The sequence below is a fragment of the Mesocricetus auratus genome, unplaced genomic scaffold (genome assembly GCF_017639785.1).
Source record: "Mesocricetus auratus isolate SY011 unplaced genomic scaffold, BCM_Maur_2.0 Super-Scaffold_100010, whole genome shotgun sequence".
Lineage (NCBI taxonomy): Eukaryota > Metazoa > Chordata > Mammalia > Rodentia > Cricetidae > Mesocricetus > Mesocricetus auratus.
Genome location: NW_024429194.1, coordinates 75869041 through 75895309, shown reverse-complemented (window position 1 = coordinate 75895309; position 26269 = coordinate 75869041). Strand labels below are relative to the sequence as shown.

Below are 26269 nucleotides of genomic sequence, written 5' to 3'. Positions count from 1 at the left end.
CTGGAAAATGACCTTATCTTCAGTTTCCCTGGAGCAGAGTTTGGTAGCTGCTGGAGGAGGGAGGATAAAAAAAAATCTACTTGTCCCACACACAGATGGTAATTCACATAACCCCCATCATTCCAGGGTCTCTGTTTTGCGGTCAGAGAGCCCACCAAAATCACCACCCCCACACCCTTCCCTGGTGGCCATGGTGGATTGGCCTCTCTGGTTTCTGGTAATTTCATCAGGGCTGCATCATGTTGCTAGGACCCAAGATAACATCTCCCTGTGTAGTAACCCTTCCTTGTCAGAGCTCTTGTATAGCCTATAGGTGTAAGGTGAATTGGGGAGGTGGTATGAGGGTCTTTAAGGCAGAAGATATTGGGGTGAAATGTGTGTCCAGGAACACTTTCATTTTTCCCTAGGACCCTGAGCAAAGGAGGGCGAAGGGGCTTGGATTGGGTACACAACCAGGGCCGGCTGCTGTAGACCACAGGCTTGCTTGATGCACCCAGCTGGGTTTACCGACAAGCCTGCAAGCCTGAACGCCAGGAGGGCCTGGAGAGTCAGTCCACCTTAACAGGGCTGTCCTAGGTGAGCTGCTTGCAATGTCATCTGCACAGCCAGCAGCCCAAGCTGTGCATAGCTGCCAGCCAGAACAGTCTCCACAGCAGATCTGCAAATCGGCACCATGCTCTGGGCAGCTACAGAGGTTGGTGGGTCCCTCTGGGGCTGGGACAGTGATGGAGATGATGACTGGGAGGGGGCTGTACTCACCTTGCTGGCACTAGCTGTGGTAGCCACCATAGCATTGGCTTTGCAGTGGTTTGGCTCCAGGCAGGACCAGGAGGCACAAGGATCAGCATCCATAGCTCCAGATATGCAACCTGCTCAGGCGGGAGGAGTCAGGCTGGCCCGGCACCTAAAGTTCAAGGACAGTGATGCCAGTGAGGGACAGGAGAAATCAGAGGCTCCTGGAGATGGCCAGAAAAGACCAGCTACAGCGAGGGCCCAGGACCCGGAGCCATCAAGAGGCAGAAGTATGGCTTCAGATGCCTGGCTTTCGCTCAGGACACCTGGAGAAGTGGCCAGCAGAGGGACCACCCCAGCCACCCTGGGAAAGAAAAGAAGGGAGCCAACCAGGCCAGAAACTTCATTCCAGGGCTACCAAAAAGCGAGGGATATTCCTGTCCCAATCATGATCCGCTTTACCCCCCGAAGTCCTGATAGCAAAACAGAGATGCAGGTGGGGACAGCTGGCACCTGTGGTAAGGGGACAGCTCAGCTGGGCTCCATCCATACAGAGCAACAGGACACCACCAGCCCCTGGCACCTGACTGTAGGGCCTCCTGGGCCCCTGGGGAAAAGGATAGGCAGTTTGCACCGGCGTCGGCGACCTGGCACCAGTTCAGGAGAAAGACCCCGCCGTCCTCTAAAGCTGGACCCCCTCCGCCTGGGGACTGTGGTGAGTGTGTGGGATGCTGTGGATATGGCAGCTGCAGCCACCCGGGACATCGTCACCAGCAGTTCCCTTGCAGGTCCCTCACCACTCCACTCAGACCGGGGGCCCAACGGGCCTGAGCAGGTGGGCCTAGCGGATGCTGTGGGTAGTCGGGTGGACCCTGAGGCTGTGTGTGGGAGGAGCAGCCTTCAGCACACCCCTGCCAGCACTGCAGGCTCAGGGGCTAAGGATGGTAAGAGCAGGGAGCCTGGACGCCCTGTCCCTAGAGAGACTCAGGGGATCCTGGCTGGTGAGGGAGCCTGGTCCTGGAAGAGTGGGGCAGCTGTTGGCACCAGCAACTTCAGCCCCTGCCAAGGTGCCTTGCCAGAAGAGCTGCGCCCTGAGGCTCGTGGAGTGGACCAAGTTGCTGACCAGAGCAAGATGGAGAAACTAGGGGAGGGTGACCTCACTGGCCAAGGGAAAGGGTGGCGTGAAGACGAGGAAAGTGAGCAGATAGCTATGCTTATCACAGATGTGACAAAGTCCACTGGTGGTGTCAGCTGCAGCCCGCCCCACAATCTTCCAGCCTCTCCTCTGACCCGGGACACTGAGCTGGCTCCCTCCTCTGCCATGGCTGTATATTCCAGCCCTGGGTGTCTGCATGCAGTCTCTGCCTTTGTTCCTTTAAACAATTTGCCTCTGGGAGTTAGCCAGGGTCCTTCCGGTGGTGAAAATCTTATAGCGGGGCCACCTTCCCTTCCAACCCAAACTTTAGCTTCAGCAGAGCCCCCGGCTTCCGCTACAGAAGCAATCCTAGCTCCATCCTCAGTATCACCCCCAACCTCAGCCTCAGCCCCATCCTTAACCCCAGCCCCAGTTACAGCCTTAACCCCAATTTCAACTCCAGCCCCAACTCCAGCTATAGCTTTAACCCTAATCTCAACACCAACTCCATCCCCAACATCACCCCCAACTCCAGCCTCTGCCCTAGTTGTAGCCCAGGCTCCTGCAGTGGATAGTGGGCCGAGGCCCATGTCTAGGGAGTCTAGTGTGGGCCTCTCCAAGAGCTCCCTGGAAGGACGAATTTCAACCAGCTGGGGAAACCTTATTACCATGGTTCTTAGAAGCCATCCCTTCCCCAGGCAAGAAAAGGTTGATAGCAGTGCCCCAAGGGCAGATCCTCAGAGTCCTGCTGGGCCCAGCACATCCGCATACTTGGAAGAAGATAGACAGCCAGGTCCTCCCTCTGAAGGGGCCATCTCCAGCCTCCAGGACAAACATAGACCATTGTCAGTCTCAGTCACACCAGTGGGTTCAGGGAGCCTAGAGGAAGGCAGATGTGAAACACAGCCAATGAGCATGGAGATGGATGTGTCTTCCGCTCCAGACCCTAGAGGCGATGAAACCAAGGAGAAAAATCTAGACTCTCTGCCCCCAGCTGCAAAGCCTGAGGCTGTCTCACAGTTCCCTGTGCTGGCACGGCCTGGTCCTGTCCCATCTGCTATGAAGCAGGATGCTCAGCCCATCCCACAGCCTCGGCAACGGAGGAAACGTAGCATAGCTCAAAGCTCTGAACAGATACTTACTCACGAAGTATCCCAGCAGCCCCAGGGACGGGTGCTAAAGGAGGGATCCAGACCTGCAGGCAGCAGGGACGTCCTCACAGAGAAGCAGAAAGAGACACAAAAGCTTATGGTTTTCCTGCAGAAGCCTGGTAGTTGGGGAGTGGTGGAGGGGCCTCAGAAGTCCTGCTCACAGGTACCGCCGCCTGCCACAGCAAAGGCGCTGTGGCCCCCAAAGCTAGACCTTGGCAGCTGCTTGGAGGTTTTGGCCTTTGCCCAGCAGCATGGAGAGTTGGGCTTAGCCCAGGACACCTATGTCCTAATGAGCAACAACTTGCTGCACGTTCTGGGAGACCCACACCTCTACCGACAGTTGAGTGGAGCGGACAGGGAGCGGATCCTGAAACTGCGGACCTGCCAAGGCCAGACAGTGCTGGGGGCCCTCGTGCTGCCCAGCCTTTATCAGGTGAGCCGCTCAGGGCTCACAAGGAGCCCTCATGGAGAGGAGGCTCCTGCAACCAGACCTGAGTATTTGCATCTTCACACGTACCTTCATGTATTCAACCCGCAAGAGAATGTGTGGCGGCCCCTGACTCAAGTTCCAGAGGAGGTCCCGCTCCGGGGATGTGGTCTCTGCACCATGCATAACTATCTGTTTCTGGCAGGTGGCATCAGAGGTTCTGGTGCCAAGGCTGTCTGCTCTGACAAGGTGTTCTGCTACAACCCTCTGACTAACATTTGGAGCCAGGTTCGACCCATGCAGCAAGCCCGGGCCCAGCTCAAGTTGGTGGCTCTGGATGGGATGCTATATGCCATTGGTGGTGAGTGCCTATACAGCATGGAGCGCTATGACCCACGCACGGATACCTGGACCTTGAGAGCATCCCTCCCGGAGGGTACCTTCCCTGTGGCCCACGAGGCTGTGGTCTGCCGAGGAGATATCTATGTTACAGGGGGTCATCTCTTTTACCGCTTGCTCAGGTATAGCCCAGTGAAAGACTCATGGGATGAGTGTCCCTATAGCGCCAGCCACCGACGCTCTAGTGACATGGTGGCTCTAGGGGGCTTCCTGTACCGCTTTGACTTACTGCGGGGTGTAGGTGCTGCGGTCATGCGCTACAACACAGTGACAGGCTCCTGGAGCCGGGCTGCCTCCCTGCCGCTGCCTGACCCCGCCCCACTCCACTGCACAGTATTGGGTAACACCATTTACTGTCTCAACCACCAGGTCACAGCTACCTTCACAGTTTCAGAGGGGACTGCCCAGTTCCAAGCCAAGGAACTGCAGCCCTTTCCCCTGGGAAGTAAGGGGATCCTCTATCCATTCACTCTGACTTTGCCCCCCAAGACTTGGTTACAGACCACTCTCTGAGTACTGGGGGAAAACAAAACAAAACAAAACTCAGAACTGTGTGACCACTCTCCAGAGAAAGCCTTTCCTGGGTGGTCTGAGTGGACCTGGGGCATGGGATGAAGCCTAGGAGCAGAACTTTCTATTCTTGGGCCCTAAGCTCCCCCTTGTCAAGTTAAGGGTTGTTCACTACCTCTGAAGTGGAATCCCTTTTACTCCCCTCCCCTTTGAAGCCCTGGCTCCCTTAGTCCCTCTAGGCATCCCCTATACCTTGCTGGTTTGGGCACCAGGTCCTACCTGCTTACGATGTCTTGGTTTCATCACAAGCCTGTTTGTGGGATCCTTTGGTACTTGCTGGAAGCCTCTTTGAGCTTCCTGTGTTCCAAGATAGAAAGTGAAGTAAAGTGTTCCGTAGGAAGCACCCCCACTCTGGGATTTTTGCTATTCTGGGCCCTTTAGGAATCTGGGTCTGACTGGTGGTTGTGCACACCTTTAGCCCCAGTACTCAGGAGGCAGAGGTAGGCAGATCTCTGGGAGTTCGAGGCCAGCCTGGTCTACAGAGAAAGTTCTGGGACAGCCAAAGCTACAGAGAGAAACCTTGTCTCATAAAACAACAAAAACAAAAGAGTCTGGGCAGGAATGGCACTTGAATATGGTATCCCTCGGTTGGATAATCACTCTGTTATCCACAGTCCCAGACAATTAGGTCAGAACCATTTGGTACCTTCGAGCCTCTCTCAAACTCTCTGGACCTCCATGCTACTTCTTTCAAGCTCTCCTCTAAATGAGCCCGGAATTTTACTCTAGTAACCTCTTGTTACCTGTGTGAATCAGGAGAGGCATTTAATATTGCTCTGGACACCTGGCATTCAGGAGATCTATGGGGACAGGATCCCCAGTGGTCATCTGGTCTGGTGCCTGGGCAAACATTGGAAATTACATGATTCCTTCCCTCACCCACTGATGTCCACTGTAGGCAGGGGATAAATCTGAGTACTCCTGCTTGTTGTGACCTGCAACCTGGTTTGTCCTAACTGGGCCATTTTCTGCTTAAAAAAAAAAAAAGAAACTTAGAGGCTGGAGAGATGACTCGTGGTTAAGAACACCGATTACTCTTCTGGAGGGCCCAATTTTGAGTCCATAGTGGCCTACAACTGTCTGTAACCCCATTCCCGGGGATCTGACACCCTCTTCTGGTCTTTGCAGGCACTGAATACACATGGTATACAAACCTACATTCAGTCAAACACCCATACACATAACGTAATAAAATATTTAAAAGGAGACTGTTTATTATTATTGTGAGGGAAAAGCATGTGCATGGTGCACGTGAAGAGATCAGAGGACAACTCTGCGAACTTGCTTTTCTCTTTATCCCTTTCCTTGGTCCTAGGCTCTGGACTTGGTCTTGAGTGCCACGTGCCTGTGTCTGCAACATCACCCCTTCCTTTTGTTCTACACTTAGTACAACTGATACCAGTAGGTGTTTGGCCCACTGAAACATCTTCCGCACACACTTGTCATTCTTTGCTCACAAGGTCTGATGTGAAGTTGTGTCAATCATTGTGCAAGTCAGAAAGGGGTCCTTGGGTTTGCTTGAAAATAAGTTTATTGAGAAACAAGTACCGTGCACACAGCCACACACCTGGGCCTTTGCAGCCAAGCCCCTGGCTTCTGCACTTAGGCTGGTGACAGTGTGGCTTACTGCTTGCGTTTAGTCTCGGTGAGCAGCTCTTGCCAGTTCTTCTCCATCTCCTCTTTGCAGTTGAGGAAAGCATCCTCCAGCCGGCGCATGGACTCTGCTAGTGTGGGGTTGGTACGCATGACCACCATATCGTAGGCCATCCAGGTTGCCTGCACTAGAACACCAAACAGGCCCAGTCAGGTGACAGCTGCTGAAGCTGGGGGGGGGCACTGTGCTCAGCTTTAGGGGACAGACCCTGGGGGACACTGAGTATCCTAAGAAGAGAAAGTTTATAGGGTGCTATAAACCCCCTATAAAACTTCTTCCTACAATAGCAATAATGACACCACTTTATATCCCAAAAGTCTTAACTTCTCAGTTAATGAGCTGGAGGCTGGTCTGACATGGGATGGGAGAATAATTAGAGCAAACATGGACCCTTACCTATATGGAGTTCACAGCTAGTGGTTTGCATGGTGACTCTTAAGAAATCTTAATTTTTACCCAAAAGCTTACATGGTCAAGGTAATTCAACCATTTCACAAGACCCAAATGATGTGTTTTCTCATGTTCAGTGACCCGAGACACCTATCGACCTGTCCTTGACACCAGTAAGGCACAGAGCATGCCTTCCTTTGAAGAGGCTAGGGTGTCTCACTGTTAGACATCCTTGAACATTCGCCATCACACAGACAAGCATCTCTGCTCTCCTCAGAACACCTGGAGGGCAGCTGGACCCCCTAAGTGAGCACATGCTTCTTGTGCAGACTCAGTGGAAGTGTGTGCAGAGCCCATTCTGCAGCGCCCACGTCTGGTGCAGCTCTTCCCTTTAGAACTGGTGGAACATGGTCTGCCCCTCTGCATGACAACTGAGCACAGCAGACAAGTTCCCTTAAAATTACTCTAACAGTGTGAAAAGTGCTGAGTATTTTGGGAAATTATATTTTCAAAGAAATTAACCAATGAGATTACAGGAAAATGATTAGTGCTAGATGTGCATGTGAACATATATGAAAGCAACATCACTTCATCACAGACTTGAAATAGTGGAGAGAAGCATACATTTAGGTAAGGAAAAATTACAGTGTCTTAACAGAATTCATAAGACTCTATTACTAGCACAGGGAGTTTTTAATTTTTGAGTGAGGAGTGGCACTTGGGACACTTCTCAGAGTGCAGATCATTGGCCCATTCCACAACACAGTTTTTGTCTAGCAGGTTGGGGATCATTCTAGCACAAAGGGTCTGCAGACCACCCTTCCCAAGCCCCTGGCGGCTGATGACATATGATCTGGAAGCCAGAGCAGAGTTTGCTTCCATCTCTTTGCCTGCCAGCTATGTGACCTTAAACAAGGGAGCAAATTTGCTAACTCAGTCTCCTCATTCACAAAATAGAGACTAATAGCTTCCGGTGAGAACCAAACAAATACTATAGGAACCACTTAGCACATGTTATGGACTGAATGTATGCATACCTCTACATTTATGCACTGAAATATGGTCCTGAGTTAATGGATTTAGGTGATGGCCTCTGGGAGATATGCAGTAATAAAGGTAGAGCCCTCATGACTCGTGGAGTTGGTGTCTTTATAAAAGAGACACAGCATTTGCAGTTGACTGTGTGAGGACACAATGACAAGGTTGATGACTGTACAAACATGTACGAACCAGAAAGTTCGCTGGCACCTTGATCTTGGATTTCCCAGACTCAGGACCAACCATGAGAAATAAATGTTTATTTTTAAAGCTATCTTGTTTGTGGCCATTTGTTATAATACCCCCTGATGATTACTCAGAAATTGGAACCAACAAGTAAAGTGTTGTAATAACAGCACCTGAAAGTATAGGAGCAGCTTTGGTGATGGGTAGAGTTTTGAAACAGATAATAGAAGTACACGATACAGTATTGCCATGAATGGAATTTCAAAAGTAGTTTTGGTGGTGCACACGGTTAATCCAAGCATGCGGGAGGCAGAGGCAGGTGGATCTCTGTGAGTTCGAGGTCAGCCTGGTCTACAACACGAGTTTCAGGACAGGTCCAAGGCTACAGAGAAATCCTGTCTCGAAAAACCAAAAAAAAGAAAAAAGAAAAAAAGAAAAACAAAACAAACAAAAAACAAAACAAAACAATTCTGATTCAGGAAGAAAAGAGGAATTTGGAGAGAAACCTCTGTTTTCATAGAAAATATATATAACTGGACAGGATGTTAAAGCCATTCTGATGACAGCGCAGATGGAAGTGAGTAAGCTATTGGGACCTAGAAGAAAGGTGACCCTTGTCATAACTGTCAAAGGACTTGGGTTGTGTTCATACTCAATATTTGGTGTAATATAGAATTGTGAGCAAAGAGACTGGATACCCAGGCCAGGAGAATTGCTTAAAATTAGAAACTTTTACTATAAAATAAACAATTTAGGTACCCAGGGCAAAGACTTAAGACAGGAAAGAAAATAACATCAGGAGGTAAAAGTAGCTCAAAGAAATGAATCTCATTTAGAACCCCACAGCACCTAGAATTCTAACTCCTCTGCACTTCCTAGGCCAAAGCAGAGAAGGAGAAAACTTCTTTTCTAAGGCCAGAGCCCATAATAGAGAGACAGACATGCTCTTGAACACACCTCAGTTCTGGAGCTGAGGAGTGCAGCCCTCTGTCTATCTTAGTCACCTCCATTGCTGGGAGGAGACATGACGACCAAGCAAAACACCCATACACATAAAATAAATATATTTACAATAAAACTTAAGACAATGTATTCTGCTGTTGCAGAATATTAGTTAAATATGTGTTACATTTGTTTATGCTATGGAACATTTGTTTAATGATACAAAGATGTGTTGAATTCTTTTATGTTACATTTGCTTAACTCTTTGAAGCTGTGTTACAGTACCTGTCTAAAACACCTGATGGTCTAATAAAGAGCTGAATGACCAATAGCAAGTCAGGAGAAAGGCTAGGTGGAGCTGACAGGCAGAGAGTATAAATAGGAGAAATCTTGGAGGAGAGGATTGAGGAGCAAGAAAAGGAGGAGGATCTCAGGGGCCAGTCACCTAGCCAGACACATGTGAAGTAAAGAAAGGTATACAGAAATAGAGGAAGATAAAAACCCAGAGGCAAAAGATAGATGGGATAATTTAAGTTAAGAAAAGCTGGCTAAGGGGCGCTGGAGAGATGGCTCAGAGGTTAAGAGCACTGACTGCTCTTCCAGAGTTCTTGAGTTCAATTCCCAGCAACCACATGGTGGCTCACACAACCATCTACAATTCAATCTGGTGTATATGTAATAAATAAATAAATTTAAAAAAATAAAAGAAAAGCTGGCTAAGCATGGAACTGATCCAGACCCCCTAAATTAGGGTGTCAGTGAGGAGGCCTCGGCAATCTATGGGGCTTTGGGTAGTAGATCAGTATTTATCCCTGGCATTCAAATGGACTTTGGGAGCCCATTCCACATGGAGGGATGCTCTTTCAGCCTGGACACATGGAGGAGGGCCTAGGCCCTGCCCCGGATGAAATGACAGGTTAGGCTACATAGTGAAGCCCTCTCTGTTCAAAGGGGGCTGAGGCCTGGGGAGATGGTTCAGGGAAAGTGCTTCCTGTGTAAATAAATACAAGGAACCAATTTTGATCCTCACTAGTCATGTAACAACCTGGGCAGGGAGGTGCATGCCTGAAATCCTAGCTCTGGGGTGTGGAGGCAGGAGGATACCTAGGGCTATTATGACGGTCAGCTGGTCAAGCTAAATCAACACACTTCAGGTTTAAAGAGAGTATGTATCAAAAAATAAGGCAAAGAGTGATCCAGGAGGACACATGCCATTGATCTCTGGCCTCTACATGTGTACACACATATCTACACAAATATCTACACACACATACACACACACATACACACACACACCACAGAGAGAGAAAGAGAGACAGACAGACAGAGACACAGAGAATGAGTGAGAGAGAGAGAGAGAGAGAGAGAGAGAGAGAGAGAGAGAGAGAGAGAGAGAGCACGAGGGAGGGAGAGAGGGAGAGAGAACATAAAAATTTAAAATAATGGGTGTGGTGTTATGACTGAGAATGGCCCCCATAGGCTCACCTGTTTGAACACTTAAGTCTCCTGTTTGGGAAGAATTAGGAGGTGTGGCCTTGCTGGAGGATATGGCTCTGGGGATGGGCTTTGAGGTTTCAGAAGCCCATTTCATTCCCAGTTAGCTCTTTCTGCCTCCTGGTTGTGTTCCAACTTGCAAGTTCTTAGCTACTGCTGCAGTGCCATGTCTACCTGCTGCCATGGTCCCCACCTGAGTTCTGGTATTACAGGTGTGTGACACTACTCTGTTTGAAGGAGTGATATTTGTAGTGGAAAATGAATTACAGATCTCCTAGAAAAGGATAACCAAAATGTACTTAAAATTTGCATATATGTGTGTATATATGTAAACATACAGGCAAGAAACACCTGCAAACATTTCTAAGCAGAAATTTTTACAATCTGCTATGAATAATTTACTTAAAGTTGTTTTTTAAAACTGTGTGTGTTAGGGATGGAGAGATGGTTCAGTGGTTAAGAGCACTGACTGCTCTTCCAGGGGTCCTGAGTTCAATTCCCAGCAACCACATGGTGGCTCACAACCTTCTATAATGAGATCTGGTGCCCTCTTCTGGCCTGCAGGCATATATGCAGACAGAACACTGTGTACATAATAAGTAAATCTTTAAAAAAACAAAACAAAACTGTGTGTTAGTGTGCACATGCTCATGTGCCACAGCACATGTGTGGAGGTCAGAGGTTGACAGCTTGCAGGAGTCAATTCTTCCCTGACTGTGAGGGCTCCAGGAGTTGCACTCGGGTTGTCAAGCTCAGCTACAGTGCCTTACATGCACTCAACCTCCTTGCTTGCTCCAAAATTGGTTTTATTTGAGTAAAGTATATATGTCCTGTAAAGCATCCTCCACCCCGCCCCATCATTTTCTGCAGCACAATTTGGGCTCACAGACTATAAAAAAACTTGTGTTTTTTGTTTGTTTGCTTGTTTTTTTGAGACAGGATTCTCTGTGTAGCCCTGGCTGTCCTGGAACTTGCTCTGTAGAGCAGGCTGGCCTCAAACTCACAGAAATCTGCCTGTGTCTGCCTCTCAGTGTTGGGATTAAAGGCATGCATCACCACCACCTGGCAGATTTCTCCATGTAGCCCAGGCTGCCTTGGAACTCATTTTGTAGACCAGGCTGGCCTTGAACTCAGAAATCTGCCTGCCTCTAAAGTATATATTTTGAATTAAGAACATATGAAATTATAATGTTGCTTCTACTGTTTCATGGAAACATGTTGAGTAAAATAAAAATATCATATTCTTTCCCAAGAATGAATAAATATATCCATCCTGTTGCTTCTTTATTCTATAGTGCCTCCCATTTTCAGTAGTACACTAGGCTTATGATCATTCCAAACCTTTTTGCTTAAATAATTTGCAGAAAGTCTGTTCGACTTATGATCGCTAGTGTAATGATGACCCGCACTTGCCATTTGATGTACATGTGAGTTAGCACCTGGTACTATGACAATTACATGCCTAGAATTCTATCCTCAATGTAACAGTCCAATGGTAGAAGATAATCACATGGAAGATAACCAAATAACCCAGAGACAATCATTGTAACTCAAATTTTGTGTTGCAATAGTTACAAGCTATAAAGTTAGAAGAATGTCAGGGAGGCCCTTGTTAGGAAAGCACTTGATAAAGGTTTGTACACTTAGGGAACAATGAAGCCATTGGAAAGAAGGGGAAGACAGACACCTTACCTGAGATTTTTTCCATCTCTTCCAATAGCTTTTCCAGGTCCTTATTCAGGTCGGACAGCATTTTCAGCATGTTATCATAGTTTCTTTCCCCAGGATCAGAGTCAGCCATCTAGGCAGTGAACAAAAAGAAGCTGTGAGGGACATACTGGCATATAGGTCCCACCCTACAACTCACAGATGAGCAATCCGTGAGCAACTGTTTCCCTATCTGTCAAGAGTTGGATAACGCCACGTATGCCCCAGAGGTACTGAGGTTGGATGAAAACTTGTGGGAAGGGTTCACACATGTTTACTGTTCCTTTCTTTCTTTGAGCCTTGTTACGTGTCGTAGCTTCGGTTATCAATTTGATACACCTGGGAAGATGGAGTCTCAACTGAGGCATTGACTCCATTGGGTTGTTCTGTGGGCACACCTGTGGGAAATTTCCTTTCTTTTTAAAGATTTAGTGATTTAAATTTAATATTATTTTTAAAGTTTCATCTATTATTATTTTTTATGAGTATGGGTGCTTTGCCTCACCTTGTGTATGCAGCACCTGAGAAGGCCAGAAGAGGGCATCAGATCCCCTAGAACTGGAGTTAGTTAGGAGTTGCTTTGTGAGTCCTGGGGATTGAATCCAAGTTCTCCTAACCACTGAGCCATCTCGCCAGTCCTAAAGAGTTATTTTTATTATTTCTAAATTGTGTGTGTGCATGTGCATGTGCGTGTGCGTGTGCGTGTGGGTGTAGCTGTCTGTCTGTGTAGGGGTATATAAATATGGGTGCACATGGTGTCAAGAAGAAGGCACTGAATACCCTATAACTGGCATTATAGTCGTTAATCACCATGAGACTGGTGAGAACTGAACCCAAATCCTGTGCAAAGACATCAAGTGCTCTTAACTGCTGAGCCATCTCTCCAACCCCCAATTTTTGCAATTGCTAATTTATATGGGAGGACCTAGTCCACTGAGGGTGGTGACATCCTTATTGTGAAATAATCCTGTTGTACACTAATATCACAAAAGAAAGAGACTTCAGTTTATGAAAGAATCTAATTGGATCCTTCCTCATATTGTACAAGGACCAACAATTTCTGGAGCCCCTACATTCTATACAGATGCAAATAAATCTGGAAAGGTTATAAGTCAGGAGAAAAAAAGTGGCTCAAAGTCGTTATGATTCCGTTCAAAAAGTCAAAATTGTATGATATTCTCATGGCATTATTCGTTTTAACTTGAAGCCTCAGAATTTCATGAGAACTAGTATGTTAATAGCAACAGTTTGAAGAAAGAGTTTTCTATCACTTAGCAACAAGCCAAGACAATTATAAAGAAATGTCTTACTTTTTCTTTGTGTAATCAAACTCCATTACCTTCAGGAGGTAACTCAAGAGGTACTCAAAGAAATGAGATTTGGCAAATGGATGTGCTTAATTTTTCAGAGTTTGGAAAATTAAATTACGTTCACCATAGCATAAATACATATTCAGGATTTCAATGGGCAACTGCTTTGAGTTCTAAAAAGGCTGATTCTGTAATTACACATTTATTAGCATATGTCTTTAGTAAAATAAAACAATTTTTCCTATTATAACATAAAGCATATTACAGGTATACCACAAACCCTACCAGACAAATAATTATAGAAAGATCTAATTACACTTTAAAAGATATGCTTAGCTGGGTGGTGGTGGCGCATGCCTTTAATCCCAGCACTCAGGAGGCAGAGGCAGGAGGATCTTTGTGAGTTTGAGACCAGCCTGGTCTACAAGAGCTAGTTCTAGGACAGGCTCCAAAGCCACAGAGAAATCCTGTCTTGAAAAACAAAAAAGGAAAAAAAAAGATATGCTTAATGAACAGGAAGGGGTAGTAAAGACCCCCCCCAGATATAGATTACACAGTGCTTTATTAAATTTAATTTTTAAAATGCTAATGACAAAAGAACACCACCTTTGGAGAGCCATTGGGCAGTGCAAAAAACTGCTGAATTAAATCAACCTGTATACTTTAGAGATGTGTTGACCTCAGAATGGAAACCAGAATATGTGTTACATTGAGGAAGAGGTTTTGCTTTTGTTTCCACAGGAGAAGAAAAGCTACGGATACCATCAAGATTGATGAAGGTTAGATTCAAATGGGAGAGACCTCTTGATTAGGAGAGATGATAGTTCATCAAACATCATGGTCATTCAACCTAAACTAACTTATAAGACTAACAAATGACTTTCATTTGATCAGTTATAACCTGCCAAAAAAAGGGAACTCCCCAAAGTTGGGGTTGGGACAGGGTTTTGTTTTGTCTTTCCAGGATAATAATAGCATTCAACTAAGGAATCTGAAGACCACTGGACAAATGAGACATTGAAAGAAAAAGGACAAATTATCATGAGAAAATGCCCCCCCTGCAAAGAGTAAATTGGCCTAGTGGCATAGAATACTTCCAACAGGATAGAATTTCAGAAATCTTCCCAAATGCTTCTTTCTGCTGTTCTCTACATACATATAATACAAATGTTATTTTTTATAGTCCCAGAAAACTTAAATATTAAAGCTGGCTTTAGAGTTGGAGTGTGGCTCTCTCCTTCTCTAAAACTGAGCATGCTTGTTAAAGGAAAATCCAAAATCTCTGTCTCATGTCAGAAGAATGACCTGACATGAGGCAGAAGAAAAAACACAATTACGGGACTATTTTATTCCCAGTAATCTCATAATCCTTTGGTTTTATTTTGACTCTTTACAACTTTTATTAAGGTATAGATATTATCTCAAAATTATTATGTATTTAAATTTTTCTGTCATGATATTACTGGTCATATAGAGAAATAGGTTTCATCTAGCTTCTTGTATGTGACTTTGCGTATGAGTCTGAAGCAGATAAATAGGAACTAAGTTTATGTACCCCAGATGTACTTGACAAACTGTGGCCCTTTAACCAATCCAAGATCTGCTGTATATGACATTAAAATGTTTAAAATTTCTGCAATGAACTGTGACTATTCCCAGAAGTGACCTTTGAGGTCTCCAAGAAGATTGTGGGGCCCTACAATGCCTATTTCACATGGCTTGTGATAACTCCACTAAGCTGACAAACACCACTCAAAGATCAGCTTTGGACTACAAACTGCTCAAGACAAATTCAAGTAGTTGGCTAAGATGATTCAGCCTCAGAGATTACTCCAGTCAGGACTTCAGATGAGCCGTGCACTTTCCCATTGCACTGAGACTGAACAACAGCTTGCTCTTCCAGGACTTGACCATTATCTCAGTTTTCTCAGGGTTGCCCAAAGATGCCATTGCCCCTAGACAACAGAAAGCAGTTTTGAAACACATTGCCCATTCCCAAAAGGTGGGGTGGGTTTCTTTTTTTGGCTGTTTGGTAGATTATGGATTTTATCGTCATACAGGGAGGTTGGTTACAAGTTGTTATTGATTGTGGTCAGGTAGGAAACTAAATAAAGGAGATTAGATTCAGCGATCTCATTCTGAAAAGAAAAAAGGGGGTACAGGAATAATAGGGAAAGACAGGTAGATTATTGAATATACTTTAAAAAAAGCAACTACAAATCTCAAATATTTTACATTAGTATGGATTTTTATATATTGATACAAATTTATGGCTACATTTGTTACACTGTATATGTTTCTATGCTTGTTTAAGTTATTGTACCTATGCAACTCATTTAACAATGTAATGTAAAGTTCTACCCCTTGAAAATTATTACAAAACATTTAGGATAATTAAAAAATGGCAGGTTACACCGGGCGTTGGTGGTGCACGCCTTTAATCCCAGCACTCGGGAGGCAGAGGCAGGCGGATCTCTGAGTTCGAGGCCAGCCTGGTGTACAAAGTGAGTTCCAGGACAGCTTCCAAAGCCACAGAGAAACCCTGTCTCGAAAAACCAAAAAAAAAAAAAATGGCAGGTTAGTGGTTAGTCATCTAAACAATCAAATTTGTGGCCATGTTAGGTATGTTTTTTAGGTCAGACAGAGATATGTTTTAGATAGATTGTCTTCGAACACTTTAGAGATCTATAGAATATGGCATTTAAAATGTTTTAATAACACAAATCTTTTCATGACAGTAGACATGTCTGCTCCTGGAAGTACAAATTTACTTCAAAAAAAGATGATGGGCATTGAAGAACCTCCATATGGTGTTTGCTTTCATTGTGGCAAAGTTAGTCACTGAGAAAGGAACTTCCCTTACCTCTACTCCTAACAGCATACTGTCCAAACTGGAAAAGCAGGACACAACAGAAGATGACTTCCAAGTTTGCTAAGACAAGGCAGGGCAGTCGTTTAATATTTCCCGCTTCACAGAAGTCTGTTAGCTATTCTAGGCCTGTAGGCCAAAGAAGGACTGCAGAGGAATCTTGGGTGACTGTCCAGGCAGCCAATTGTCTGTTTTTCTATAGTTTTGGAAGTTGTTCGCTCTGCACTTGCTGTTTATTCAGGTAATATTATATCCTCTCAGGTCTCTGATGGGATTAAATACTAGATAGCTATAGTTATACTTTTTGTTGTTACCAAATTCAGAAAAGAAACTCACAAAAGAGATGTTAAGTGTATAAGGCTGGAAGATATAAAAACTTAAGTTGCTTATCTAAGAAAATGTTTGAAGGTCTAAAAAGATATTTCTAGGTTGGTAATACAAGTTATAATAAAAAGTGAATTAGAAGTTGGACAGTGTCAAAGGCAGGTGGATCTCTGAGTTTAAGGTCAGCCTGGTCTACAAGGCTACACAGAGAAACCCTTCCTTGAAAAAAAAAGTGAATTAGGTATAAAACTTTGGACTCACTAAGATAGGATAGATAATAGATAATTTTTTCCAAATTTGCCAAATATAAATGGACTGGACACTGTGAATGTAATTCTTACTTGATAATTATTCTTATTGTATATAGTTTTTATTTGTTAAAGTTAAAACCTTTCATTTTTATTTAGACAAAGAGGGGGAAATATTGTCAGAATTTGCACTGACACTCCAAAACTGATAACAAAGTTTAACCTTGAATTGAGAGTGGTTAGTGACTAGCTGACTATAGAATTAGCCATAGAGGTTTTGGAGGGCCCAGGATACATATAGAGAGACACAGGAAGTAGTAGGGAGGGACCTTTGGATCATGGAAGGAGAGAGAATAGCTCACTAGTTACTTCACTGCTTCTCCTATCAATCATATTTTTACCTCGATATATGACTCCCAACTTTTATTTAATAATAGAGCAATATAAGATCAAATGGTACTACCCACAATAGGGTCTTCCAACCACAGTTAATAAGATCAAGAAAATCGCCCACAGATCAACCTGATCTAGACAAATCCCTTATTGAGACTGTGTTCTCATGTTGATTCTAGCTTGTGTAAAGTGAGAATTCAAACTAACCATCACAATTCTCCTCGTCAACTCAACACACAAACATATAATTCTGACCTATAACCTTCTGCCCCTTTTCCCCAAAGGTTCACATTTATTTCATAACTTTAGAAGTCCCCATAGCCTTTTAAAATTCCAACACTATAAAAGTCCTAGTTTCTTAACTATGAGCTCCTATAAAACAAAAAACAAACTATGAACTTCCAACAAAGTACTGACACAAAATACTTCCAAAAGGGGAGAGTAGAGTTATGAAACAATCCCACCAAAACAGAAGCAAAGTCTAGCATGGAAAATGCCAAATTGTGTAGCTCCGTGTCCAGAATCTGGATTCATGATGCAATCTGATGGCCTCCAAAGGGCTTTGGCAGCCCTGCCTACTCCAGCGGTTACTTGCAGCATACTCAGCTTTTCTTTTAGGCTTAGGCTGGCTCTACTCTATAAATGTGGCTCTCTGTGGGAGATACCCGACTGTCCTGGCATCTCCAATATACCAGACTCTCCAATGCAACTGAGGCTTCACCTTCACAGCTTCATTCAGTGGCCTTTCAGGGCCCATCAACAGGGTCTCTGACCCTGTCACATGGTATCTGGCTTCAGCTATTCTTCATAATCATCTGAATTGCACACATATTATGCTTTCAAAATAAGCACCACATAGAACAATTCTGTTTACAATTCTGCTGCTAGCTTATGATGTTCCCTGGCCTCCTTGGACCACAGCTTTTTCAACTTCTGTGTGTTGAACCTGAGGAACATTTCCTATTGTCCCAGTGCAGAGCAGGAAGCTTCTCCTCAGTGGTACTGATCTCTCAGTTACAGCTGTTTCTTTAGCACTAGTCTGAATACCATCTTGCTTCGAAATTCCCTCTGCTGAATAAATCTGTCGTTACCTTCAAATTCAACTTCACTTGACATGAGCAGAATGAATATCCACATGGACGGTCATTATCCTCGTTTCTAATAGAGTTCTTGTTCCCATCTGAAACCTCTGAGCTGGGCCTCTACTGTCTTCATTTTTCCCAGTATTCTTTTTTTCCCCAAGTACAAAAGTGGCCCATTAAGCTCTGCTTACATCATTCAGTAGCCTTTTTAGCCTAAAGAAATAAATGGCTCTACATTCTTTGCACAAAAAGTAATTCCAGGACAGTTGAGGTGGTTTTTCCAGTAAGGGCACTTTTCCTGCCAAGCCTGACAACCTGGGTTCAGTTCCTGGAAATCCACACCACTACCTGGCAACCATGGCAACTTTTATAAAGGAAAACATTTAATTGAGGTAGCTTGCTTACAGTTTAGAAATTTAGTCCATTATTGTTATGGCAAGGAGCAGGGTAGTGGCTGAGCATTTTGGCACATGCCTTTAATCCCAGCATGCAGGAGGCAGAGGTAGGCAGATTTCTGTGAGTTCAAAGCAAGCCTGGTCTACAGAGTGAGTTCCAGGACAACCTCCAAAGCCACAGAGAAACCCTGTCTCAAAAAAACCACGAAGAAGAAGAAGAAGAAGAAGAAGAAGAAGAAGAAGAAGAAGAAGAAGAAGAAGAAGAAGAAGAAGAAGAGGAAGAGGAAGAGGAAGAGGAAGAGGAAGAGGAAGAGGAAGAGGAAGAGGAAGAGGAAGAGGAAGAGGAAGAGGAAGAGGAAGAGGAAGAAGGGCAGCATGCAAGTAGACATGGCACTAGAGAAGGAGCTAAAAGATCTTAGATCTTGAATCATAGGCAACAGGAAGTGGTCTGAGATACTTTGAGCATATATGAGATCTCAAAGCCCACCTCCACAGTGGCATACTTCCTCCAACAAGGTGATACCTACTCCAACAAAGCCACACATCCTAATAGAACCACTCCCTTTGGGGGGCATTTTCTTTCAAACCACCACAATATGTGAGCAATCTACAACCCTGAGAAAATAGGATATTAAGATGGAAATGTTGACAGGCAGTGGTGGTGCATGGCTTTAATCCTAGTATACAGGAGGCAGACACAGGAGGATCTCTGTGAGTTCAAGGCCAGCCTGGTCTACAAAGTAAGTTCCAGGACAGGCTCTAAAGCTACAGAGAAACCCTATCTTTAAAAGCCAAAAAAAAAAAAAGATGGAAACCTTTATAAGGATAAAAAAATAATTATGAATAGTCATCATTTTGGGCATTTGGATATAGAAGAGAATTATATATCAGAGTAATAGATCAATTTTACTCTTCTACTTTAAGATGCATAACTGATTACAGACTGTAATTTTTAACTAAAGTTTCTGTAGAGTTTGAGGGCATTTAAGAGAATACAAGTTTCACTGTAAGTCTGATGTGCTATTTATAAAAATTACTTAAGAGAATGGCGCTTGGTGGTATATACCTATTATCTCAGCACTTGAGAGGCAGAGGTAGGAGAGTCATCATAAGTTTTAAGCCAGCCTGAGCTACATATTGAAACTGTCAGAGAACCACACACATGTACCAAACCAAAACGAAAAATCAACCAAACAAAAGAACCTATTTAAGAAGTCATGAAGGTTTTGTTAAGATAATTAAGGCACTTAAAGAGAGAGAATATATTAAGATTATAATTAAATGAGTTTAAGTTTGCAAATGGAACAACAAGAACAAAATGTCTTAAAAGTTATTACTAAAATTTACTACTAGACTTAGACTCAAAGGGAGGTATCATCTTCCTGGCACTGGGGTTTTTGTTGCATGTAGCTCCCAGGGGAGTATTATTCAACCATGTAGGGTAATTCCATTTAAAAATATTTTTAAGTAAGCTTATAAAACAATAGGTTTCCCAGTGGCTTTTCCAAACATTCTTAGTGTTATTTATCCCTCCTTCCTCTCCTTCTGTATTATCTTTCCTCCTGCTTCCCACTGAATCTCCCCCTTTCTTCCTTTCTAGCAACTGTCTCTTGCCACACCTCTCTCTAGGGCTCCTTCTCATCCACCCCACCTGCTGAAATAGTTCCTTTCTGCTTTTATAGCTCATTACACACTGAAACCTAAAGATTCAAATCTAGGAGACCCCCCCAAATCTAGGAGACTGCCATTGTCTTTGTTTGACTGCCATAACACAAGGGTAATACTCTATTGCTGAAGATGCAATAAAAATCTGTCACAGTTCTTAAAGAAATGAAACTGGTATCTGGAAGCATCTTCCTTAAGGGTTAGCTCTCATAGTGTCAAATGGTGATATGTAAGCTGCCAAAGGAGAAAAGTTATCAACAATTCTACTCCACTGTGAAGTCTGAGAACTATAACTACTGGAATGGCAAGATATCCCAAATGGTGCAATAGAGGCACTCCTATCTTATGGGTAACCAAAAGCCTACTTAATTCAGGGGAACTCATGCCTGGTGTTGTAAACCAAGCCAAGAACCCATGGCTGAAGAGGTCATAGACCCTAGAGGAAAATCTGCTACTAGCATATTGCTAAATAATATAGCTTACAACTACCTTCTAAATACTTACTCTTACATTCATAGGTAAGTGCAGCTCTCCTCTTCGAAGAAGCTTCTTTTTTGTAGTAGATGGAAGCTATTACAGAAACCCACAAATGGTCAAAATGAAGAGACTAAGTGACCCTGGGATGCTCATCCCCAAGTGGGATATCTATAATATACACCTAAGGCTTAAGGAATATTGCAGAAGAGGAGGTGGAAAGACTATAAGAGCCTAAGGACCAGGATGACAGCTCTAAGACAGTGTCTTCTGGACATGACAGGGATGTCATAACCACAAACACTTAACATTTGGTTGTCTACTGCAAATACCATACCAATTGACATGTCAATGAGGATAGAGGAAAATATCACATGGCTGCTCCCCTAGATGAAGACTTATAGGCAGTCAATGGCTGATGAGGGAGAAACAACCAGTTTTCTTCAGAGACAAATACCCAAACCTAAGTAGTTTAAATAGTTGGTTTTAAACACATGCACATATGGGCAACACTAATTAGACTCAGCAAGTTGATACACACACACACACTATATATATATATATATATATATATATATATATATATATATACTATATATACACACACACACATATATATGTAGCACAATAGTTATAGTTATAAAATTGAGAAGAATTGTAGGGATAAAAAAATCATGCAAGTACAGTGTACTTATTTATACAGTTCTCAAAATTTTAGGATTTTGTGCACTAAATAAGATAAAGTCTGATGTCAAAGTGCTTTTCAGCTTTGTTGACTGCAACACACTTCTCTTGGGCTGGTTTTACATCTGGTCTGCAGTTCTCCTTGGCAGGTATCTCACAATTCTGGCATCTTCAACATCTTGGGATTTTCAACATAATCCTGGCTTTACCTTTACAACTTCACACAATGGCCTCTCCAAACTTCCATGCGGTGGCTCTCCTTACACAGGCCTGGACTCATTGGCTTTCCTTAGCTGCAGAGAGAGTGTCCGCAACCTCCTTCTTGTATTCTTGAGTCTAAAACCAGAACAACTGTGGTCGAAACTGCCAATTCATGCGGCTTGCTGGGACTGAACATGGCCCCTGTATTCACTTATAATTGCCTCAGCTTTCAGATGTTGGTATTTCCTTCACTGGTTAAGTTTTCCTTTAATTCCTTTTCACAAGTTGGAAGCTTGGCTGAGTAGGTCTTGCCCTGAAGTCACCACTCTCTTTATTCCATTTAGTATCAGGCTTTTCTTTAAATTTATTATTTTCTTGAGCACTGGACTTGACTTCAACAAAACATTTCTTAATATTCCTTTCCTCTTTAAACTGTACATTTTGTATTTTTCCTTTCCCTGCTTGTTCCTTATCATTGCAGATCTACACAAGAATGGTCACTAAAAACCACATGAAACAGTCAATACTAGGCTGTCTTGAACACTCCTTTGTCATTAACCCAAAAACTCTTCAATTTAGCCTCAGGCAGATTTTCCAGACAAGAGCAAATAGCAGCCACATTCTTTGCCAAAATATCACAAGAATTGTCTCCAGGTTACTTACTAATGTTCTTCCCCTCTGAAGCTTCATGAGCAGGGCCATCATAATTTACATTTTTCTCAGCATCACTGTCTTCCAAGATCCTATTAGTATGGCCCATTAAGCCCCATGATGGGGGATGTCCTTCTTACAGATGTTTCTCTTATTGATGAATAAAACACTGTTTGGCCAATAGAGGCAGAAGATAGGTGGGACTAAAAGACTAGGAGAGCCAGGCGTTGGTGGCGCACTCCTTTAATCCCAGCACTTGGGAGGCAGAGGCAGGCGGATCTCTGTGAGTTCCAGGCCAGCATGGTCTACAAGAGCTAGTTCTAGGACAGCCTCCAAAGCCACAGAGAAACACTGTCTCGAAAAACCAAAAAAAAAAAAAAAAAAAGACTAGGAGAATTCTAGGAAAGGTAGGTAGAGAGAGGCACCAGTAGAGATGCCATGTAGACAACAAAGGAATAACAGGTCAGGGCATTCTCCAGTAAGCCAAGACCACATGGAAATACATAGATTAATAGAAATGGGTTAATAATTAAGACAGAGCTAGCCAATAAGAAGCCCAATCCACTAGCCTACAGTTTTATAATTAATATAGTGTCTGTGTGCTTGTTTGGGGCAAGGCAGCTGCAGAATCTGGCAGGACAGAAACCTCCAGCAACAGCCCCATTTAAAATCTTCAACTGCTTTCCTAATACAAAGTCCCAAAGTTCACATTGCACCAACAAGCAGCATGGTCAGGACTGCCACAGTGATACCCACTCTCTGGCACCAACTTCTCTAGTGCTGTGAAGAGATATCATGACCAAGCCAACTCAAATAAGTGAGCATTTTATTGGGGGCTTGCCTGTACTTCCAGAAGTTTAGTCCATTATCATTGTGGTATGGAGTACGGTGGCATGCTGGCAGGTTCTGGAGCAGTAGTTGAGAGCTACATCCTGGCAGAGAGAGAGCCTAGGCCTGATATGGGCTTTTGAAACCTCAAAGCCCACCTCTAGTAACACAATTCCTTCAACAAGGCCACACTTACTCCAACAAGGCTATACCTCTTCCTAATCCTCCTAATTCGTTCAAAGAGTTCCACTACCTAGTGACCAAGCATTCAAATACATGAGTTTGGGGCGTGGGGGCATTCTTATTCAACCACCACAGGTGTGAAGAGGAGAAGCTGAAGGGAAGTGCTTGTGGTAGGTACAGTGAGGAGTGGGAGCTTTGGCTGCAGATGAGAAGCCTAAGGGCGAGGGCTTTGGATATAGAATAAGGAGACTGAAGAATCTGGAGACTGGACTACAGTTGTAGAGGAACAAGGAGACTGAGGGAAGCAGGTGAGGATATGGGTTGAAGAAGCTGATAGAAGGGAGATAAAGTGTGGAATGAGGTTCCAGAGGGAGGCATCTAGGTGTGGGTTGAGGAAACTGAGAGGAGATAAGGGTGAGGAGATGAGGGGAGAAAGGTAAGAATGTGGGATATGGGTTGAAGACCCTGAGGGGAGGATAATAAAAGTGTGGTACTGTGGAATATTTAACTATATAAAGATGTGTCATATTTGCTTATGTTGCAGAATGTTACTTTAACTGTATAAAGGTGTGTTGCATTTGTTTGATTATGTAAAGATGAGTTGCATTTGGTCCACCTGGCCTGCCTAAGGCACCTGATTGGTCTAATAAAGAGCTGAACCGCCCAATAGATAGAAGAGGGATAGGTGGGGCTGGCAGTCAGAGGGAATAAACAGGGAGAGAAACGAGAAGAACAGAAGAGAGAACAAGGGAGACACCCTGAGGCCAGAAGCCAGACATAGAGACAGCAGGAAAGTAAGATGTACAGAAGGAAAAGGTAAAAAGCCTCGAGGCAAAAGGTAGATAAAGAGGAACAGGTTAATTTAAATTAAAAGAGCTGGCCAGAAATGGGCCTAAACTAGGCTGGGCATTCATAACTAACAAGTCTCTGTCATGATTTGGGAGCTGGTTGGCGGCCCCAAAGCAAAAGCCTGGTGTGTGGGGTGAAGAAGCTGAAGAGAGGTCAGGGTGTGGCCTGAACCGAGCAGAGGCATCTGGGGTGTAGGCTGAGGGAGCTGAGGGTATGTGAGACGAGGGGAGGCATCTTCCGTGCGGACTGAAGAAGCCGAGGGGGAGGGGGATAAAAGCGTGGCTGAGGAGATCAGGGCAGCCCGTTTTTTGCTGAGGTACAAGAGACTGAGCGGAGGTACTTGGTGTGGGAGGCGGAGACTGAGGGGTGGGATGGTAGCTTTGGGGAGGGGTATGAAGGGAAGCGTCTGGGTTTGGGGGTGTAGGAACACAGGTGAAAGTGGGTGTCAGAAGTGGCAGCTGAGGCGTGAGGGACGTAAGCAAGGGCAGAGGTGTAGCGTTGGAGGCTTTCACGTGAGGCGGTGAGTACCGCGGGGACCCGGCCCTGAATCCAAGAATCCCTAAGGTCCCCAGGCGTGCCGAGGCAGTCGAGGCCGTCGGGCCCCTGGGCGCGCCGGCCTCGCTCACCTCTGGCTGGGCCCGCGCTCTGGTCAGCTCCACAGCCCACGCGGCGGGAGAGGAAGGAGGGACTCCTGGCAACGACGCCCCGCCCCTTTCCGTTACTAGTCCCGCCCCCAGACAGGCTTCTCGCCCTGATTGGTTAGATTTCTCCAGAGGGCGGGACTTCTAAGTGGGCGGGTCCTGTTCTGCGGTCTTTGGCCTGGCTTTACCTGGTCTTATCCTGCTGCCTGTGTTCCCCATCCCCTGCAGTGCTTGACAATTGAGTTCCTTTCTTACGTGCTCCTGTGTATAGCCACGTTGGCGGGGCCCTGTGTGATTGCTGTGTCCCTAGTGTCCAGGGCAGCACCTGGCTCAGAGGTGCCATAAACTTTTGTTTAGTTTTGTTTCGAGACAAGGTTTCTCTGTGCCTTTGGAGGCTGTCCTAGAACTAGCTAGCTCTTGTAGATCAGGCTGGTCTTGAACTCACAGAGATCCACCTGCCTCTGCCTTCCGAGTGCTGGGATTAAAGGCGTGCGCTACCACTGCCCGGCATCGTAAACATTTGTTAAATGCCCAGTATTATGTGTGACAGTCATTGGTGCACCAGCCTTACAGGGGAAGTCAGCCCTTGTAGGGGGCAACAGGGATCGGATGAGGCAGGGGTATTACCACACCGGCACACGCAATTTTGCCTCAATTCTGCCCTGTAGTGTAGTCCTGTCCCCTCGGACTAGCAAGAACAGGCAACAGAGTCACTCAGTGCTTATAGCCAAGAGCATAAAGCTCTACTTGGGGGCCAGGCGTATGGTGGGGCAGGAGAGATAGTTCGACGAGTAAGAGCACTTACTGCTCTTACAGAGGACCCAGATTTGGCTTCCCGAACAACCAGAAGATTCAGAGATACCTTCTGATCTCCAAGGGCACCTTGGAGGCATGTACATGGCGAACACGTGCACATACAAGCAAACACTTTTAAAAAACCAAAAATCTCTAGTTGTGAGGAGGCTAATAGAAGGCTCCTCCATACCTACCCCCCCTTCCCACCATGAGGATCAAACTCATGTCCTACTTGAAAGGCAAGCACTTTATTAAGCTATCTCCCTAGTCTGTGTGTGTGTGTGTGTATGTGTGTGTGAAATGATGTATGGGCTCTGTGTGTGTGTGTGTGTATGTATGTGTGTATGTGTGGTGTATGGGCTCTGTGTGTCTGTGTGTATTTGTGGTGTATGGGCTCTGTGTGTGTATGTGTGTGTGATATGATGTATGGGCTCTGTGTGTGTGTGCTCTGTGTGTGTGTGGTGTGGTGTATGGGCTCTGTGTGTGTGTTATATGTGTGGTGTGGGGGCTCTGTGTGTGGGTGTGTGTTGTGTGTGTTATATGTGTGGTGTGGGGGGGGCTCTGTGTGTGTGGTGTGTGTGTTTTGTGTGTGTTACGTGGTCATAGGAACATTGGTTCTCCTGCTCTGTCACTCTGTCTTGTCCCTCAGAAAATGGTATGTCAAGTCAATTAAATTGAAGCCCACTGTTTCTGCTAGACTGGCTTGCCGGTGAACTCCTGGGGTCTGCTTCTCTGCATCCCCCAATCCTGAGTTCATAGACATATGTGGTCTGACTTTCACATGAGTGCCAGAGATTCAAACCCAGGTCCTTTTGCTTGTGCAACAAGTGCTGTTACTCCCCAAGCTGTCTC

The 26269-nt window shown here is 44.8% G+C and overlaps 2 protein-coding genes across 4 annotated transcripts; one reads left to right on the top strand and one right to left on the bottom strand.

Moving 5' to 3' along the window:
* Window positions 1-673: 673 nt before the first annotated feature.
* Window positions 674-4448, top strand: Klhdc7b (kelch domain containing 7B). Its single transcript, XM_005067100.2, has one exon. The coding sequence runs from the start codon at window positions 674-676 to the stop codon at window positions 4355-4357; it is 3684 nt and encodes a 1227-aa protein (XP_005067157.2). The 3' UTR covers window positions 4358-4448.
* A 1479-nt stretch (window positions 4449-5927) lies between these two features.
* Syce3 (synaptonemal complex central element protein 3) lies at window positions 5928-24712 on the bottom strand. Of its 3 annotated transcripts, none has more exons than XM_005067101.4 (3): window positions 24608-24712; window positions 11811-11919; window positions 5928-6195 (listed from the first exon to the last, which is right to left on the bottom strand). In XM_005067101.4, exons 2-3 carry the CDS (start codon window positions 11917-11919, stop codon window positions 6038-6040), a joined length of 267 nt encoding a protein of 88 aa, XP_005067158.1. In that variant the 5' UTR covers window positions 24608-24712; the 3' UTR covers window positions 5928-6037. The 3 variants fall into 3 exon arrangements, with proteins under 3 accessions (XP_005067158.1, XP_021081005.1, XP_040609907.1); XM_021225346.2 differs by lacking the exon at window positions 24608-24712 and adding an exon at window positions 22963-23059; XM_040753973.1 differs by lacking the exon at window positions 24608-24712 and adding an exon at window positions 20616-20669.
* Between the last annotated feature and the right edge of the window lie 1557 nt (window positions 24713-26269).